Below are 18,749 nucleotides of genomic sequence, written 5' to 3' on the forward strand. Positions count from 1 at the left end.
CAATGTAAGGAGAAAACAACGATTTATACTGCACGTGAAGAGAGTGCAGCACTATTCTTGCACAGTGCCCCAGGACGCTTCACAAGAATATCAGTGTAAGGAGAAAACAACGATTTATACTCCACGTGAAGAGAGTGCAGCACTATTCTTGCACAGTGTCCCAGGACGCTTCGCCAGAATATCAATATAAGTCGAAAACAATGATTTATACTGTACGCGAAGAGAGTGCAACACTATTCTTGCACAATGACATTCTGGCAAAGCATCCTGGGACAATGTAAGGAGAAAACAACGATTTGTACTGCACGTGAAGAGAGTGCAGCACTATTCTTGCAAAGTGTCCTGATGAGTGCAAGATGTAAAACTTCGACATGTCTCTTTATTTTTCCAGCGATACTCAGGATCTGCTTTAGTTAGGGCCATGGGTCCCAGCTCAGGGGTGTACGTTATCGTGCAATACCCTGTCTCCTATCGTTAACACAAGCCCATTTTCAGAAAACAGGACTGAACTCCGGACAAGGTCAGAACAGTTTGTTCAGCCTTTAGCTTGGTTGTTGCGTGTGTCCCTGTGCACGGTGGTGGTGGTGGTGGTGGTGGTGGTGGTGGTGGTAGGAGGCAGTGGTGATGTCTGGGTCGATCCTGTGGGCAAATGCGCCATAACCCACTGGCCTGACCCTGTCGTCCTCCACCCGTGTACCTTTCCCAGCCTTGCTGGCCGGCGCCCTGGGAGGAGACGGGCTCTTAATGTATTGGGACCATTGTAAAATCCTGGGTTAGTTGCTTCTCACGTGCTTTTTCCAACAGCCCCAGGTCCGATGCGTGCTGTGGTCAGGTTGGTGAAGGTGGCCCGGTTTGTGCTGCCTGGATCCCACCGACCTGCAGGGACCCCCCCTGGCGACAACCACTCTTGTCCCAGTGTGAGATTCAATGTGCCTTGGCTACAACTGGTCAGAACTGGTGCTGCTATTACCAAAGCCCCTTCGGCTGCTGGTCAGTGACGGTCTCAGCCCTTGCGATGGAGGCTCTGATGGTCGCTGGACGGACGAGTGGCGATTGGGTCTTCGTTCCTTATCTAGATAAGAGCGCACGCTTTGTCATTGGCCTTACCAGTTGTAAATGGTCGCTTGGTAGGACAGAACTTGCTGTACAAGGAGACCTGTCAAAGCTTTTCCTCTTGGACGCATCAGGACACTTTTTGCAAGAATTACCAATATGAGGGGAAAACAACAATTTATACTGCACGTGAAGAGAGTGTCCGAGATTGTGCTCGTGGCCTGTCCTGGTCGCATCCCTGTAAGACGAACAGACTCAGTTGTTGGACGGATTTGCCTGAGACGAGTGCTCCCAGGGCCCCTGTCCTTTCTCTCCCCAGTCGACGTCGTTGTCTCTGTCGCTCTCTGAGAGGGATGGCCCTGCTGCTAACGCTTTCCAGCCTCTCCCTTTGGTTTCCTGCACTCGGGCGCTAACCCTGCTATGTAATCCCAGGTACGAATTTGTCAATATTACTACGCCCTCCTGCTTTGTTTTGGAGGCTTTCCGGGGCGGTGGGGAACCTGGTTATGGAGACGCCCGCCCCCAGTGTAGGTGGCCCTGTGGCAGCCATCCTTATTCTGGGCCCTGACTCTCCCCCGCGCGGGTTTCTGGCGCGTGCCCGACCCTCTCCCCGGGCACCTTTCGACCGTGTAGCTGTCGCTGTGCCCTGGCCTAAGCGATTATACGCCAAGTATCCCAGCAGCCTTTGCTTTGCGAGCTCATTCCCAGTCGCTTCTCATGACCGCTAGCGATACCCCCTGCTAATTATCCCCTGGTGAACCGTGGTGAATTCTAACTTGGCTCACGAGCCTATGGGGCGACACGTTTTTTTTAATCGAGTGCCTTTTAGGAAGCCCCGTGCTCACCACGTCAAGAAGGTCGCCCTCATCGACCCTCTCCTGCCTCTTCAAAAACCTCCAGCGGGTTAGTCGGACACGATTTGACCTTAACAAATGCGGGCTGGGCTCTCCATAACTAACCCACGTTTGCCCGAGTGACCGCTCATCTTGCCCCCGGATCATTGTTTCTAGAAGGTTCCCCAGCGCTGAGATTAAGCTGCAGTTTAACCTGCGTTGGCTGGGTTGGTCCTAACGCCCTTGTTCCAAACATTTGCAATTCTCCAGTCCTCTGGCGCCACCCCGAGCCTAAGGAAGGCTGTAAAATTATTGCCAGTGCCTCCGCTTTTCCCACTCTGACTTCCCTCAGTGCCCTTGGATGCATCTCATCATCTTTATCAGCTTTAACTACAGCCAGATTCTCTTAATACCTCCTCCTTATCAGTTTTCAGCCCCTCCAGCGTCTGAATGACCTTGTTCACCGTGACCTGGGTAGCAGCATCTTCCTTGGGGAAGGTAGATGGCAAATATATGTTTAATACCTCAGCCATGGTCCCTGCCCCCATGTGTAAATCCCTCTCGATCCATAATGGGCCCCACTCCTCCTTTTATCAACTTTTTACTATTTATATGGGTCTAGAAGGCTCTTTTATGTTTGCTGCCAGAATCTTCTCATACTCTCTCTTTGCTTCTATTTGTTTTTATCATGTACCCTCCGAAAATTCCACATTCTGCCTGGTTGTCACCCGATTATCAAACCTGATATCAGTCGTAGACACCTGATTTCTGCTTCCTCTTACTATCTGTCTCTTTCGTCATCTACAGAGCTCTGGACTTGTTTGTCCCACCTTTGCCCCCACACGTGGGAATGTACCTCAACGACGCCCAAACCGTTCCCTTTCAAGACAGCCCATTATTTAGTTCGTGTTTTGCCTGCTCAATTCTTCACTCTAATTTGCCTAAGTCAGGCCCGTTCAATCCACACACTGAAATAGGCGCTGTCACAATTTTAAAAATTCATTCACGGGATGTGGGTGTTGTTGGCATGTTGCCCATCTCTAGTTGCCCTTGAGAAGGCGGTGGTGAGCCGCCTGCATTCCATGTGGTGTAGGTACGCCCACAGCGTTGTTAGGGAGGGCGTTCCAGGATTGTGACCCAGCGACAGTGAGGGAACGGCCGATATATCTCCAAGTCGGGGTGGTGAGTGTGGCTCGGAGGGGAACTTGCAGGTGGTGGTGTTCCCCATGTGTCTGCTGCCCTTGTCCTTCTAGGTGGGTAGAGATGGTGGGTTTGGGCGGCGCTGTCAGAGGAGCCTTGGCGAGTTGCTGCAGTGCATCTTGTAGATGGTACACACGCTGCTGCCCCTGTGCGTCGGTGGTGGAGGGAGTGAATGTTTGTGGATGGGGTACCGATCGAGCGGGGGCTGCTTTGACCTGGACGGTGTTGAGTTTCTTGAGTGTTGTGGGAGCCGCACTCATCCAAGCAAGTGGGGAGTATCCCATCACACTCCTGACTTGTGCCTTGTAGATGGTGGACAGGCTTTGGGGGAGTCAGGAGGTGAGTTACTCTCCGCGGGATTCCCAGCCTCTGACCTGCTCTTGTCATTTTAACCCTGGTTTGTCCCTTGTCCCATAACCTAAACCTTATAGTACAATGATCGCTCTTCTGTAAACATTCACCGACTGATGTTTAATCCGCTTGGCCCACCTCATTCCCAAGAACCGGGTCCAGCAGCGCCTCCTTTCTCATTGGACTGGAAACACGCTGCTGTGGAAAACTCTCCCGAGCACACTCCCCCCGCCCCCCACTTCTCTGCCCTTTTCCGAGGTATTTGCGGAATATTAAAGTCCCCCATTATGACTCCTCTAGAATCCTCGCACCTCTGGAATTTCTTGGCAAATTCCTGGCTCTGAATTTTCCCCATCGGTCGATTGTGATCGGGCAGCAAGAGGGGACAGGACTGCTGCGTATGGGACTGGTCTCCTTATTTAAGGAAGGATGTAAATTGGAAGCTGTTCAGAGCAGGTTCACCAGACTAATACCAGGAGTGGGCGGGGTTGCCTTATGAGGGAAGGTTGGACAGACCGGGCTTGTCTCCGCTTGGAGTTTAGAAGAGTGAGAGGTGACTTTACTGAAGCCTATAAGATCCCGAGGGGGTCTCGACAGGGTGGGGACGGGGAGAGGACGTTTCCTCTTGTGGGAGAATCTAGAACGAGGGCGGGGGGGTCACTGTTTAAACATAAGGGGTCGCCCATTTAAGACGGAGGTGAGGAGAAATGTTTTCTCTCAAGAGTCGTGAGTGTTCGCAACTCTCCCCCCGCCCCCCGCCTCGAAAGACAGTGGGAACGAGAGCTTTTGAACATTTGTAAGGCCGAGCTAGATTCTCGATTCGCAAGGGGGGTGAAAGAGCGCGTGGTTGAGGTTACAGTCACCGTCTTGCGGAGCGAGGGAGCGGGCTCGAGGAGGAGGGGGGTGGGCGAGTGGCCCTCTGCTGCTCCCCCCGATTCGTACGCGTGTACGTTTGTGGGAGAGCCCAGGACTTGGCAGACTTCCAGAGGGGGACCCAGGAAAGAGAGAGAGCCAGCCTCTCTCTCTGCGTGTGTGTGTGTGTGTGTGTGTGTGTGTGTGTGTGGGGCAGGGCTGGTTTCCCCCCTCGCTGCTGAGTCTCTGCCTCTGCTAAAGCCGCACTCGGCTGAGTGAAAGGGCCCTTGCGTCATGTCTGCAGGCTGAAGCCTCGCCGAGGCTCTGTGCGTGTGGTCATGGGTATAAATAACCCCGGGTGCTGGGTCCTGCAAGCCTGCCGTCGGTCCATCCTCTCGCCTGTCTCTGTCCGGCACTCACCGACCACAGTCCATTTTCAGCCTCCCGCCTGCTATATTTGCGAGATGGCGAGCGTGTCTCGCCACACAGGCCGATCCCACGCCTTGCACACACTGATTGGCGTGGGGGGCGGGGTGGTGCTGACTGGAAATGCGCTCCCAGGCCGCCTGTGTCAATATGAAATAGGGCCCTATTTATAAAAGCCCGTCGGCCGCTGGTGGGGTCAGGGAGAGGGGGGCCTGCGGGCTGTACCTGGTCACAGCGACTGGTTAGCCGTTGCGCGATGGTGCGGCGCGCAGGGAGTGCAGCACTGCAGGAGGCGCCTGCGTCTGCTTCAACCCCGGGAGGGTCTCGTAGATCTCACGGCTGGGAGAAGAGTGGGGCTGTGGGAAAGGGCCGGGGACGGAGGGTTTGGGGGGGTTGTTGTGCGGGTAGGGGGGTTGTTGTGCGGGTAGGGGGGTTGTTGTGCGAGTAGGGGGGTTGTTGTGGGGGTGGGGGGGGGTGAGGGGAGATGGCACTCTGGGCGGAGTGTTCTCTCCGGTGTCCCGGTGCCAATATTTGCCATTCGGAGTAACTGCTCGGGAATGCTGGGTGAGGGTGAGATATCGCTCCCCTCCCCCCCACCCGCTCCCCTCCCCCCCCACCCGCTCCCCTCCCCCACCACCCGCTCCCCTCCCCCCCACCCGCTCCCCTCCCCCCCACCCGCTCCCCTCCCCCCCCACCCGCTCCCCTCCCCCCCACCCGCTCCCCTCCCCCCCCACCCGCTCCCCTCCCCCCCCACCCGCTCCCCTCCCCCCCCACCCGCTCCCCTCCCCCCCCACCCGCTCCCCTCCCCCCCCACCCGCTCCCCTCCCCCCCCACCCGCTCCCCTCCCCCCCCACCCGCTCCCCTCCCCCCCCACCCGCTCCCCTCCCCCCCCACCCGCTCCCCTCCCCCCCACCCGCTCCCCTCCCCCCCCACCCGCTCCCCTCCCCCCCCACCCGCTCCCCTCCCCCCCACCCGCTCCCCTCCCCCCCACCCGCTCCCCTCCCCCCCACCCGCTCCCCTCCCCCCCACCCGCTCCCCTCCCCCCCCACCCGCTCCCCTCCCCCCCCACCCGCTCCCCTCCCCCCCCACCCGCTCCCCTCCCCCCCCACCCGCTCCCCTCCCCCCCCACCCGCTCCCCTCCCCCCCACCCGCTCCCCTCCCCCCCCACCCGCTCCCCTCCCCCCCCACCCGCTCCCCTCCCCCCCCACCCGCTCCCCTCCCCCCCCACCCGCTCCCCTCCCCCCCCACCCGCTCCCCTCCCCCCCCACCCGCTCCCCTCCCCCCCACCCGCTCCCCTCCCCCCCACCCGCTCCCCTCCCCCCCCACCCGCTGCCCTCCCCCCCCACCCGCTGCCCTCCCCCACCCGCTGCCCTCCCCCACCCGCTGCCCTCCCCCCCACCCGCTGCCCTCCCCCACCCGCTGCCCTCCCCCACCCGCTGCCCTCCCCGCTGCCCTCCCCCAACCCAGCTCCCCGCTGCCCACCCCCAACCCAGCTCCCCTCCCCCACCCCCAACCCAGCTCCCCTCCCCCACGCCCAACCCAGCTCCCCTCCCCCACCCCCAACCCAGCTCCCCTCCCCCACCCCCAACCCAGCTCCCCTCCCCCACCCCCAACCCAGCTCCCCTCCCCCACCCCCAACCCAGCTCCCCTCCCCCACCCCCAACCCAGCTCCCTCCCCCACCCCCAACCCAGCTCCCCTCCCCCACCCCAACCCAGCTCCCCTCCCCCACCCCCAACCCAGCTCCCCTCCCCCACCCCCAACCCAGCTCCCCTCCCCCACCCCCTACCCAGCTCCCCTCCCCCACCCCCAACCCAGCTCCCCTCCCCCACCCCCAACCCAGCTCCCCTCCCCCACCCCCAACCCAGCTCCCCTCCCCCAACCCAGCTCCCCTCCCCCAACCCAGCTCCCCTCCCCCACCCGCTCCCCTCCCCCACCCGCTCCCCTCCCCCACCCGCTCCCCTCCACCAACCCAGCTCCACCCACTCCCCTCCCCCAGCCTCACCCCTCCCCCAGCCTCACCCCTCCCCCAGCCTCACCCCTCCCCCAGCCTCACCCCTCCCCCAGCCTCTCCCCTCCCCAACCCAGCTCCACCCTCACCCCTCCCCCAGCCTCACCCCTCCCCCAGCCTCTCCCCTCCCCCAGCCTCACCCCTCCCCCAGCCTCTCCCCTCCCCAACCCAGCTCCACCCTCTCCCCTCCCCCACCCTCTCCCCTCCCCCTCCCTTTCTCCACCCCCAACCCACCTCCACCCTCTCCCCTCCCCCAACCCAGCTCTACCAGCTCCCCTCCCCCCCACCCTCACCCCTCCCCTCTCCCCCACCCGCACCCCTCCCCTCCCCCCCCACCCGCTCCCCTCCCCTCCCCTCCCCCGCACCCTCTCCCCTCCCCCACCCTCTCCCCTCCCCCACCCTCTCCCCTCCCCCACCCTCTCCCCTCCCCCACCCTCTCCCCTCCCCCACCCTCTCCCCTCCCCCACCCTCTCCCCTCCCCCAGCCTCTCCCCTCCCCCAGCCTCACCCCTCCCCCAACCCAGCTCCACCCTCTCCTCTCCCCTCCCCCACCCTCTCCCCTCCCCCAGCCTCACCCCTCCCCCAACCCAGCTCCACCCTCTCCCCTCCCCTCCCCCCCACCCTCTCCCCTCCCCTCCCCCCCACCCGCTCCCCTCCCCTCCCCCCCACCCGCTCCCCTCCCCTCCCCCCCACCCGCTCCCCTCCCCTCCCCCCCACCCGCTCCCCTCCCCTCCCCCCCACCCGCTCCCCTCCCCTCCCCCCACCCGCTCCCCTCCCCTCCCCCCCACCCGCTCCCCTCCCCTCCCCCCCACCCGCTCCCCTCCCCTCCCCCCACCCGCTCCCCTCCCCTCCCCCCCACCCGCTCCCCTCCCCTCCCCCCCACCCGCTCCCCTCCCCTCCCCCCCACCCGCTCCCCTCCCCTCCCCCCCACCCGCTCCCCTCCCCTCCCCCCCACCCGCTCCCCTCCCCTCCCCCCCACCCGCTCCCCTCCCCTCCCCCCACCCGCTCCCCTCCCCTCCCCCCCACCCGCTCCCCTCCCCTCCCCCCACCCGCTCCCCTCCCCTCCCCCCCACCCGCTCCCCTCCCCTCCCCCCCACCCGCTCCCCTCCCCTCCCCCCACCCGCTCCCCTCCCCTCCCCCCCACCCGCTCCCCTCCCCCACCCGCTCCCCTCCACCAACCCAGCTCCACCCACTCCCCTCCCCCAGCCTCACCCCTCCCCCAGCCTCACCCCTCCCCAGCCTCACCCCTCCCACAGCCTCTCCCCTCCCCAACCCAGCTCCACCCTCACCCCTCCCCCAGCCTCACCCCTCCCCCAGCCTCACCCCTCCCCCAGCCTCACCCCTCCCCCAGCCTCACCCCTCCCCCAGCCTCTCCCCTCCCCAACCCAGCTCCACCCTCTCCCCTCCCCAACCCAGCTCCACCCTCTCCCCTCCCCAACCCAGCTCCACCCTCTCCCCTCCCCCACCCTCTCCCCTCCCCCTCCCTTTCTCCACCCCCAACCCACCTCCACCCTCTCCCTCCCCCAACCCAGCTCTACCAGCTCCCCTCCCCCCCACCCTCACCCCTCCCCTCTCCCCCACCCGCACCCCTCCCCTCCCCCCCCACCCGCTCCCCTCCCCTCCCCTCCCCCGCACCCTCTCCCCTCCCCACCCTCTCCCCTCCCCCACCCTCTCCCCTCCCCCACCCTCTCCCCTCCCCCACCCTCTCCCCTCCCCCACCCTCTCCCCTCCCCCACCCTCTCCCCTCCCCCACCCTCTCCCCTCCCCCAGCCTCTCCCCTCCCCCAGCCTCACCCCTCCCCCAACCCAGCTCCACCCTCTCCTCTCCCCTCCCCCACCCTCTCCCCTCCCCCAGCCTCACCCCTCCCCCAACCCAGCTCCACCCTCTCCCCTCCCCTCCCCCCCACCCTCTCCCCTCCCCTCCCCCCCACCCTCTCCCCTCCCCTCCCCCCACCCGCTCCCCTCCCCTCCCCCCCACCCGCTCCCCTCCCCTCCCCCCACCCGCTCCCCTCCCCTCCCCCCCACCCGCTCCCCTCCCCTCCCCCCACCCGCTCCCCTCCCCTCCCCCCCACCCGCTCCCCTCCCCTCCCCCCCACCCGCTCCCCTCCCCTCCCCCCCACCCGCTCCCCTCCCCTCCCCCCACCCGCTCCCCTCCCCTCCCCCCCACCCGCTCCCCTCCCCTCCCCCCCACCCGCTCCCCTCCCCTCCCCCCCACCCGCTCCCCTCCCCTCCCCCCCACCCGCTCCCCTCCCCTCCCCCCCACCCGCTCCCCTCCCCTCCCCCCCACCCGCTCCCCTCCCCTCCCCCCCACCCGCTCCCCTCCCCTCCCCCCACCCGCTCCCCTCCCCTCCCCCCCACCCGCTCCCTCTCCCCCCCCCACCCGCTCCCCTCCCCTCCCCCCCACCCGCTCCCCTCCCCTCCCCCCACCCGCTCCCCTCCCCTCCCCCCCACCCGCTCCCCTCCCCTCCCCCCCACCCGCTCCCCTCCCCTCCCCCCCACCCGCTCCCCTCCCTCCCCCCACCCGCTCCCCTCCCCTCCCCCCCACCCGCTCCCCTCCCCTCCCCCCACCCGCTCCCCTCCCCTCCCCCCACCCGCTCCCCTCCCCTCCCCCCCACCCGCTCCCCTCCCCTCCCCCCACCCGCTCCCCTCCCCTCCCCCCCACCCGCTCCCCTCCCCTCCCCCCCACCCCCCCCTCCCCTCCCCCCCACCCGCTCCCCTCCCCTCCCCCCCACCCTCTCCCCTCCCCTCCCCCCCACCCTCTCCCCTCCCCTCCCCCCCACCCTCTCCCCTCCCCTCCCCCCCACCCTCTCCCCTCCCCCACCCTCTCCCCTCCCCCACCCTCTCCCCTCCCCCACCCTCTCCCCTCCCCCAGCCTCACCCCTCCCCCAACCCAGCTCCACCCTCTCCTCTCCCCTCCCCCACCCTCTCCCCTCCCCCAGCCTCACCCCTCCCCCAACCCAGCTCCACCCGCTCCCTCCCCTCCCCCCCCCCCGCTCCCCTCCCCTCCCCCCACCCCGCTCCCCTCCCCTCCCCCCCACCCGCTCCCCCCCCCTCCCCCCCACCCGCTCCCCTCCCCTCCCCCCACCCGCTCCCCTCCCCTCCCCCCACCCGCTCCCCCTCCCCCCCCACCCGCTCCCCTCCCCTCCCCCCACCCGCTCCCCTGCACCCCACCCGCTCCCCTCCCCTCTCCCACCTGCTCCGCTCCCCTCCCCCTCCCCCCCACCCGCTCCCCTCCCCTCCACCCGCTCCCCTCCCCTCCCCCACCCGCTCCCCTCTCCCCTACCCGTTCCCCTCCCCCAACCCAGCTCCATCCGCTCTCCTCCCCCCGCTCTCCTCCCCCACCCGTTCCCCTCCCCCAACCCAGCTCCACCCGCTCCCCTCCCCCCGCTCTCCTCCCCCCCCACCCCACCCGCTCCCCTCCCCCACCCGTTCCCCTCCCCCACCCGTTCCCCTCCCCCAACCCAGCTCCACCCGCTCCCCTCCCCCCCCCACCCGCTCCCCTCCCCCCCACCCGCTCCCCTCCTGGAAGAGGGAGAGATGCAGCAGGGGCTTTGTGTGTGTGTCGGGGGGGTTGGGGTGTAGGTAGGTCTGGGCAGGTCCGAGCTGAAAGTTAAACTCTCCCTCCAGTTTTGAATAGTTTTGAACCCTTTTTTTTTGTTGTCCCCAGCCCCCTGCCACTCTGCACTGACCGGCGCGGGGATGCCAGCGCTCACCATGCCAAGCCGACAGCCACAGCGCGCCAAGAGATGAACAGGGACACGACGAATCCTTCCCCACCACGCCAGGACGAGCCGACAGCGGGACCCACCCGGACTGCAGGTAACCGCGCCCTCCCCGCGAAAGCCCCTCCACCTGAACTGGGGCCAGCGACACCCCCTGCAGATAAATGACCCGACGAAGGGAACGGCGGCTAAATGTACTGGCGACGCACAGATCGGTAGGATAGTCAATGGTGAAGAGGACGTGAGGAGGCGGCAAGGTGACGGAGATGGGTTAAGATCTGGCAAATGGGAGGCGCGATGTGGGGATGTGCTGAGGTCGTCCATTTTGGCTGGAGGAATAAGAGAGAAGCTTATGATCTGAATGGGGAGGGATTGCAGAGCTCTGAGGCGCAGAGGGATCTGTTGCAGAGCTCTGAGGCGCAGAGGGATCTGTTGCAGAGCTCTGAGGCGCAGAGGGATCTGTTGCAGAGCTCTGAGGCGCAGAGGGATCTGTTGCAGAGCTCTGAGGCGCAGAGGGATCTGTTGCAGAGCTCTGAGGTGCAGAGGGATCTGTTGCAGAGCTCTGAGGCGCAGAGGGATCTGTTGCAGAGCTCTGAGGCGCAGAGGGATCTGTTGCAGAGCTCTGAGGCGCAGAGGGATCTGTTGCAGAGCTCTGAGGCGCAGAGGGATCTGTTGCAGAGCTCTGAGGCGCAGAGGGATGTGTTGCAGAGCTCTGAGGTGCAGAGGGATCTGTTGCAGAGCTCTGAGGTGCAGAGGGATGTGTTGCAGAGCTCTGAGGCGCAGAGGGATGTGTTGCAGAGCTCTGAGGCGCAGGGGGATCTGTTGCAGAGCTCTGAGGTGCAGAGGGATCTGTTGCAGAGCTCTGAGGCGCAGAGGGATGTGTTGCAGAGCTCTGAGGTGCAGAGGGATCTGTTGCAGAGCTCTGAGGCGCAGAGGGATGTGTTGCAGAGCTCTGAGGTGCAGAGGGATCTGTTGCAGAGCTCTGAGGTGCAGAGGGATCTGTTGCAGAGCTCTGAGGTGCAGAGGGATCTGTTGCAGAGCTCTGAGGTGCAGAGGGATCTGTTGCAGAGCTCTGAGGCGCAGAGGGATCTGTTGCAGAGCTCTGAGGCGCAGAGGGATCTGTTGCAGAGCTCTGAGGTGCAGAGGGATCTGTTGCAGAGCTCTGAGGTGCAGAGGGATCTGGGTGTCCTGGTGCATGAATCACAGAAGGTGCGTGTGCAGGTACAGCAGGTCATCAGGAATGCTCATATCATGTTATCGTTTATTGCGAGGGGAACTGAATACAAAAGTAGGGAGGTTATGCTTCAGTTGTTCAGCCCCTACAACCCTCCCTATCTCTGTAACCTCCTCCAGCCCCTACAACCCTCCCTATCTCTGTAACCTCCTCCAGCCCCTACAACCCTCCCTATCTCTGTAATCTCCTCCACCCCTGAACCCCTCCCTATCTCTGTCACCTCCTCTAGCCCCTACAATCCTCCCTATCTCTGTAACCTCCTCCAGCCCATACAACCCTCCCTATCTCTGTAACCTCCTCCAGCCCCTACACCCCTCCCTATCTATGTAACCTCCTCCAACCCCTACACCCCTCCCTATCTCTGTAACCTCCTCCAGCCCCTACACCCCTCCCTATCACTGTAACCTCCTCCAGCCCCTACACCCCTCCCTATCTCTGTAACCTCCTCCAGCCCCTACAACCCTCCCTATCTCTGTAACCTCCTCCATCACCTACAACCCTCCCTATCTCTGTAACCTCCTCCAGCCCCTACACCCCTCCCTATCTCTGTAACCTCCTCCAGCCCCAACAACCCTCCCTATCTCTGTAACCTCCTCCATCACCTACAACCCTCCCCATCTCTGTAACCTCCTCCAGCCCCCACAAACCTCCCTATCTCTGTAACCTCCTCCAGCCCCGACAACCCTCCCTATCTCTGTAACCACCTCCAGCCCCTACAACCCTCCCTATCTCTGTAACCTCCTCCACCCCTGAACCCCTCCCTATCTCTGTAACCTCCTCTAGCCCCTACAATCCTCCCTATCTCTGTAACCTCCTCCAGCCCATACAACCCTCCCTATCTCTGTAACCTCCTCCAGCCCCTACACCCCTCCCTATCACTGTAACCTCCTCCAGCCCCTACACCCCTCCCTATCTCTGTAACCTCCTCCATCACCTACAACCCTCCCTATCTCTGTAACCTCCTCCATCACCTACAACCCTCCCTATCTCTGTAACCTCCTCCAGCCCCCACAAACCTCCCTATCTCTGTAACCTCCTCCAGCCCCTACAACCCTCCCTATCTCTGTAACCTCCATCACCCCTAAACCTCTCCCTATCTCTGTAACCTCCTCCACCCCTAAACCCCTCCCTATCTCTGTAGCTTCCTACAGCCCCTACACCCCTCCCTATCTGTGTAAACTCCTGCAGCCACTACAACCCTCCCTATCTCTGTAACCTCTTCCAGTCCCTACACCCCTCTGTATCTCTGTAACCACCTCCAGCCCCTACAACCCTCCCTATCTCTGTCACTTCCTCCAGCCCCTACAACCCTCAGTATCTCTGTAACCTCCTCCAGCCCCTACACCATTCCCTATCCCTGTAACCTCCTCCAGCCCCTCTGTCTCTCTCTGGCTCCGTCTGTCTCTCTCTGGCTCCGTCTGTCTCTCTCTGGCTCCGTCTGTCTCTCTCTGGCTCCGCCTGTCTCTCTCTGGCTCCGCCTGTCTCTCTCTGGCTCCGTCTGTCTCTCTCTGGCTCCGTCTGTCTCTCTCTGGCTCCGTCTGTCTCTCTCTGGCTCCGTCTGTCTCTCTCTGGCTCCGTCTGTCTCTCTCTCTCCTTCTGTCTCTCTCTCTCCTTCTGTCTCTCTCTCTCCCTCTGTCTCTCTCTCTCCCTCTGTCTCTCTCTCTCCCTCTGTCTCTCTCTCTCCCTCTGTCGCTCTCTCTCCCTCTGTCTCTCTCTCTCCCTCTGTCTCTCTCTCTCCCTCTGTCTCTCTCTCTCCCTCTGTCTCTCTCTCTCCCTCTGTCTCTCTCTCCCTCTGTCTCTCTCTCCCTCTGTCGCTCTCTCTCCCTCTGTCGCTCTCTCTCCCTCTGTCGCTCTCTCTCCCTCTGTCGCTCTCTCTCCCTCTGTCGCTCTCTCTCCCTCTGTCGCTCTCTCTCCCTCTGTCGCTCTCTCTCCCTCTGTCGCTCTCTCTCCCTCTGTCGCTCTCTCTCCCTCTGTCGCTCTCTCTCCCTCTGTCGCTCTCTCTCCCTCTGTCGCTCTCTCTCCCTCTGTCGCTCTCTCTCCCTCTGTCGCTCTCTCTCCCTCTGTCGCTCTCTCTCCCTCTGTCGCTCTCTCTCCCTCTGTCGCTCTCTCTCCCTCTGTCGCTCTCTCTCCCTCTGTCGCTCTCTCTCCCTCTGTCGCTCTCTCTCCCTCTGTCGCTCTCTCTCCCTCTGTCGCTCTCTCTCCCTCTGTCGCTCTCTCTCCCTCTGTCGCTCTCTCTCCCTCTGTCGCTCTCTCTCCCTCTGTCGCTCTCTCCCTCTGTCGCTCTCTCCCTCTGTCGCTCTCTCCCTCTGTCGCTCTCTCCCTCTGTCGCTCTCTCCCTCTGTCGCTCTCTCTCCCTCTGTCGCTCTCTCTCCCTCTGTCGCTCTCTCTCCCTCTGTCGCTCTCTCTCCCTCTGTCGCTCTCTCTCCCTCTGTCGCTCTCTCTCCCTCTGTCGCTCTCTCTCCCTCTGTCGCTCTCTCTCCCTCTGTCGCTCTCTCTCCCTCTGTCGCTCTCTCTCCCTCTGTCGCTCTCTCTCCCTCTGTCGCTCTCTCTCCCTCTGTCGCTCTCTCTCCCTCTGTCGCTCTCTCTCCCTCTGTCGCTCTCTCTCCCTCTGTCGCTCTCTCTCCCTCTGTCGCTCTCTCTCCCTCTGTCGCTCTCTCTCCCTCTGTCGCTCTCTCTCCCTCTGTCGCTCTCTCTCCCTCTGTCGCTCTCTCTCCCTCTGTCGCTCTCTCTCCCTCTGTCGCTCTCTCTCCCTCTGTCGCTCTCTCTCCCTCTGTCGCTCTCTCTCCCTCTGTCGCTCTCTCTCCCTCTGTCGCTCTCTCTCCCTCTGTCGCTCTCTCTCCCTCTGTCTCCCTCTCTCCCTCTGTCTCCCTCTCTCCCTCTCCCTCTCTCCCTCTGCCTCTCTCTGTCTGCCTCTCTCTGTCTGCCTCTCTCTGTCTGCCTCTCTCTGTCTGCCTCTCTCTGTCTGCCTCTCTCTGTCTGCCTCTCTCTGTCTGCCTCTCTCTGTCTGCCTCTCTCTGTCTGCCTCTCTCTGTCTCTCCCTCTCTCTGTCTCTCCCTCTCTCTGTCTCTCCCTCTCTCTGTCTCTCCCTCTCTCTGTCTCTCCCTCTCTCTGTCTCTCCCTCTCTCTGTCTCTCCCTCTCTCTGTCTCTCCCTCTCTCTGTCTCTCCCTCTCTCTGTCTCTCCCTCTCTCTGTCTCTCCCTCTCTCTGTCTCTCCCTCTCTCTGTCTCTCCCTCTCTCTGTCTCTCCCTCTCTCTGTCTCTCCCTCTCTCTGTCTCTCCCTCTCTCTGTCTCTCCCTCTCTCTGTCTCTCCCTCTCTCTGTCTCTCCCTCTCTCTGTCTCTCCCTCTCTCTGTCTCTCCCTCTCTCTGTCTCTCCCTCTCTCTGTCTCTCCCTCTCTCTGTCTCTCCCTCTCTCTGTCTCTCCCTCTCTCTGTCTCTCCCTCTCTCTGTCTCTCCCTCTCTCTGTCTCTCCCTCTCTCTGTCTCTCCCTCTCTCTGTCTCTCCCTCTCTCTGTCTCTCCCTCTCTCTGTCTCTCCCTCTCTCTGTCTCTCCCTCTCTCTGTCTCTCCCTCTCTCTGTCTCTCCCTCTCTCTGTCTCTCCCTCTCTCTGTCTCTCCCCTCTCTCTGTCTCTCCCTCTCTCTGTCTCTCCCTCTCTCTGTCTCTCCCTCTCTCTGTCTCTCCCTCTCTCTGTCTCTCCCTCTCTCTGTCTCTCCCTCTCTCTGTCTCTCCCTCTCTCTGTCTCTCCCTCTCTCTGTCTCTCCCTCTCTCTGTCTCTCCCTCTCTCTGTCTCTCCCTCTCTCTGTCTCTCCCTCTCTCTGTCTCTCCCTCTCTCTGTCTCTCCCTCTCTCTGTCTCTCCCTCTCTCTGTCTCTCCCTCTCTCTGTCTCTCCCTCTCTCTGTCTCTCCCTCTCTCTGTCTCTCCCTCTCTCTGTCTCTCCCTCTCTCTGTCTCTCCCTCTCTCTGTCTCTCCCTCTCTCTGTCTCTCCCTCTCTCTGTCTCTCCCTCTCTCTGTCTCTCCCTCTCTGGTTAATAGTCGGCTTGTGTCTTCGTGCAGGTTGCCAAGATGCTGGGATGGAAGACGAGAGACTGAGGAGTGAGGAAGGAGGGGTAGGCCTCGGGGAGACCCCTCCCACTGCCGAGCCCCCTCTCCCGAGCTCTGCCGAGGGTCTGGGGGAAGAGACGGCTGCAGGTGAGGCCGGGGGCGGGACCTAGAGCCCGGCAGAGTGATACCGGGGCTGAACGGGTTAAGTTCCGAGGAGGTGTCCGAGCACGACCTGGCCTTCTGTCCTCTCCAGTGTCGAAGGTTGTGGGGGTATCTGATCGAGGGCGTGAGATTCGATCGAGATAAACTGTTTGCTCTGGCGTTGGGTTATGGGGGAGTCGAGAATGAGGGGACCATGTCTTAAAACGAGAGCCAGGCCCTTCAGGGGTGATGACAGGAAACACTGCTTCACACAGAGGGGAGTGGGAATCCGGAACTCTCCCCTCCCACCCCTCTCCCGAGATAGTGATCGACGGGAGATGGAGAGCGATGGATTGTTCTCAATCGGGGAACCCGGGAAATGGGGGTTAAGATGCAATCGATCGTGGAGTGACTGAATGGCCTCCTCCTGTTCCTGTGTAACAGGCTCGAGAGGGGCTGAATGGACCTCCTGTTCCTGTGTAACAGGCTCGAGAGGGGCTGAATGGACCTCCTCCTGTCCCTGTGTAACAGGCTCGAGAGGGGCTGAATGGCCTCCTCCTGTTCCTGTGTAACAGGCTCGAGAGGGGCTGAATGGCCTCCTCCTGTTCCTGTGTAACAGGCTCGAGAGGGGCTGAATGGACCTCCTGTTCCTGTGTAACTGGCTCGAGGAGGGGGCTGAATGGCCTCCTCCTGTTCCTGTGTAACAGGCTCGAGAGGGGCTGAATGGCCTCCTCCTGTTCCTGTGTAACAGGCTCGAGAGGAGGGCTGAATGGCCTCCTCCTGTTCCTGTGTAACAGGCTCGAGAGGGGGGCTGAATGGCCTCCTCCTGTTCCTGTGTAACAGGCTCGAGAGGAGGGCTGAATGGCCTCCTCCTGTTCCTGTGTAACAGGCTCGAGAGGGGGGCTGAATGGCCTCCTCCTGTTCCTGTGTAACAGGCTCGAGAGGGGCTGAATGGGCCTCCTCCTGTTCCTGTGTAACAGGCCCGAGAGGGGGGCTGAATGGGGCCTCCTCCTGTTCCTGTGTAACAGGCTCGAGAGGGGCTGAATGGGCTCCTCCTGTTCCTGTGTAACAGGCTCGAGAGGGGCTGAATGGGCTCCTCCTGTTCCTGTGTGACACTGACGAGCTCTCACGACCCCGTTACCTCAGACTGAGGTGATCGCCCGGTGAATGGGGGGTTGTTGACATGTTGATGGCACCCGGCCCCCCTCCCGAACTAAAACCTGTTTGTGTTCCTCTCCCCCCTCCCCTCTTTCCAGGCGGGTCCCTCGCGAGCCCGGGCGCTGACCGAGCGGCCCGAGGTCGACACGGCGACGACGAGGACGATGGCGGTGGGCAGGGCCTCTCTGACTCCGGCGGTCCGGCCGGCGACACTGCATCCGCGGCGGACGACCCGGGCGAGTTCCGGCCGGGCCCGGCTTTCCCCTCGGAGCCCGGGGGCCCCGCCCCGCCTCCGGCCCCCTCCCACCGCAACGAGGACGTGACGGCCGACAGCTGGCGGGCCCACCGCAAACACGTCTTTGTGCTGAGCGAGGCGGGGAAGCCCATCTACTCCCGCTACGGCAACGAGGAGGCGCTCTCCTCCACCATGGGGGTGATGATGGCACTTGTCTCCTTCGTCCAGGACGGCAACAACGTCATCCGCTCGATCCAATCAGGTAAGAGCGTCGCCATGTCAACGAGCGGCGGCTAGGCCCGAAACCTACTCCCAGGGGCCAACTCTGGGCCAGAACCTAATCAAGGGCTTCGGTGGGGGATTTATATATAGAATAACAGATACCCGGGAGTGAGTTACAGACTGGAATCTAATCAAGGGGCTTCGGTGGGGGGTTTATATATAGAATAACAGATACCCGGGAGTGAGTTACAGACTGGAATCTAATCGAGGGGTTCGGGAGGGTTTATATATAGAATAACAGATACCCGGGAGTGAGTTACAGACTGGAATCTAATCGAGGGGTTCGGGGGGGTTTATATATAGAATAACAGATACCCGGGAGTGAGTTACAGACTGGAATCTAATCGAGGGTTTCGGGGGGTTTATATATAGAATAACAGATACCCGGGAGTGAGTTACAGACTGGAATCTAATCGAGGGGTTCGGGGTGGTTTATATATAGAATAACAGATACCCAGGAGTGAGTTACAGACTGGAAACTAATCGAGGGGTTCGGGTGGTTTATATATAGAATAACAGATACCCGGGAGTGAGTTACAGACTGGAATCTAATCGAGGGGTTCGGGGTGGTTTATATATAGAATAACAGATACCCGGGAGTGAGTTACAGACTGGAATCTAATCGAGGGGTTCGGGGGGGTTTATATATAATAACAGATACCCGGGAGTGAGTTACAGACTGGAATCTAATTGAGGGGTTCAGGGGGTTTATATATAGAATAACAGATACCGGGGAGTGAGTTACAGACTGGAATCTAATCGAGGGGTTCGGTGGGGTTTATATATAGAATAACAGATACCCGGGAGTGAGTTACAGCCTGGAATCTAATCGAGGCGTTCGGGGGTGGTTTATATATAGAATAACAGATAACCGGGAGTGAGTTACAGACTGGAATCTAATCGAGGGGTTCGGGGTGGTTTATATATAGAATAACAGATACCCGGGAGTGAGTTACAGACTGGAATCTAATCATGGGGTTCGGGGGGTTTATATATAGAATAACAGATACCTGGGAGTGAGTTACAGACTGGAATCTAATCGAGGGGTTCGGCGTGGTTTATATATAGAATAACAGATAACCGGGAGTGAGTTACAGACTGGAATCTAATCGAGGGGTTTCGGGGGGTTATATTTAGAATAACAGATACCCGGGAGTGAGTTACAGACTGGAATCTAATCGAGGCGTTCAGGTGGGTTTATATATAGAATAACAGA

The 18,749-nt window shown here is 62.1% G+C and overlaps 1 protein-coding gene across 1 annotated transcript in view; it reads left to right on the forward strand.

Moving 5' to 3' along the window:
* Nucleotides 1–1,015: 1,015 nt before the first annotated feature.
* Nucleotides 1,016–18,749, forward strand: part of LOC144676681 (vacuolar fusion protein MON1 homolog B-like) — a 40,603-nt gene continuing 22,869 nt past the window's right edge. Inside the window, exons 1-4 of the mRNA XM_078537041.1 lie at nt 1,016–1,127; nt 10,350–10,541; nt 15,730–15,864; nt 17,115–17,513. Of these exons, the coding sequence (XP_078393167.1) occupies nt 1,016–1,127; nt 10,350–10,541; nt 15,730–15,864; nt 17,115–17,513 (838 nt within the window). The remainder of the gene's footprint in view (nt 1,128–10,349; nt 10,542–15,729; nt 15,865–17,114; nt 17,514–18,749) is intronic.

Source organism: Cetorhinus maximus, unplaced genomic scaffold (assembly GCF_964194155.1).
Source record: "Cetorhinus maximus unplaced genomic scaffold, sCetMax3.hap1.1 HAP1_SCAFFOLD_1822, whole genome shotgun sequence".
Taxonomy (NCBI): Eukaryota; Metazoa; Chordata; class Chondrichthyes; order Lamniformes; family Cetorhinidae; genus Cetorhinus; species Cetorhinus maximus.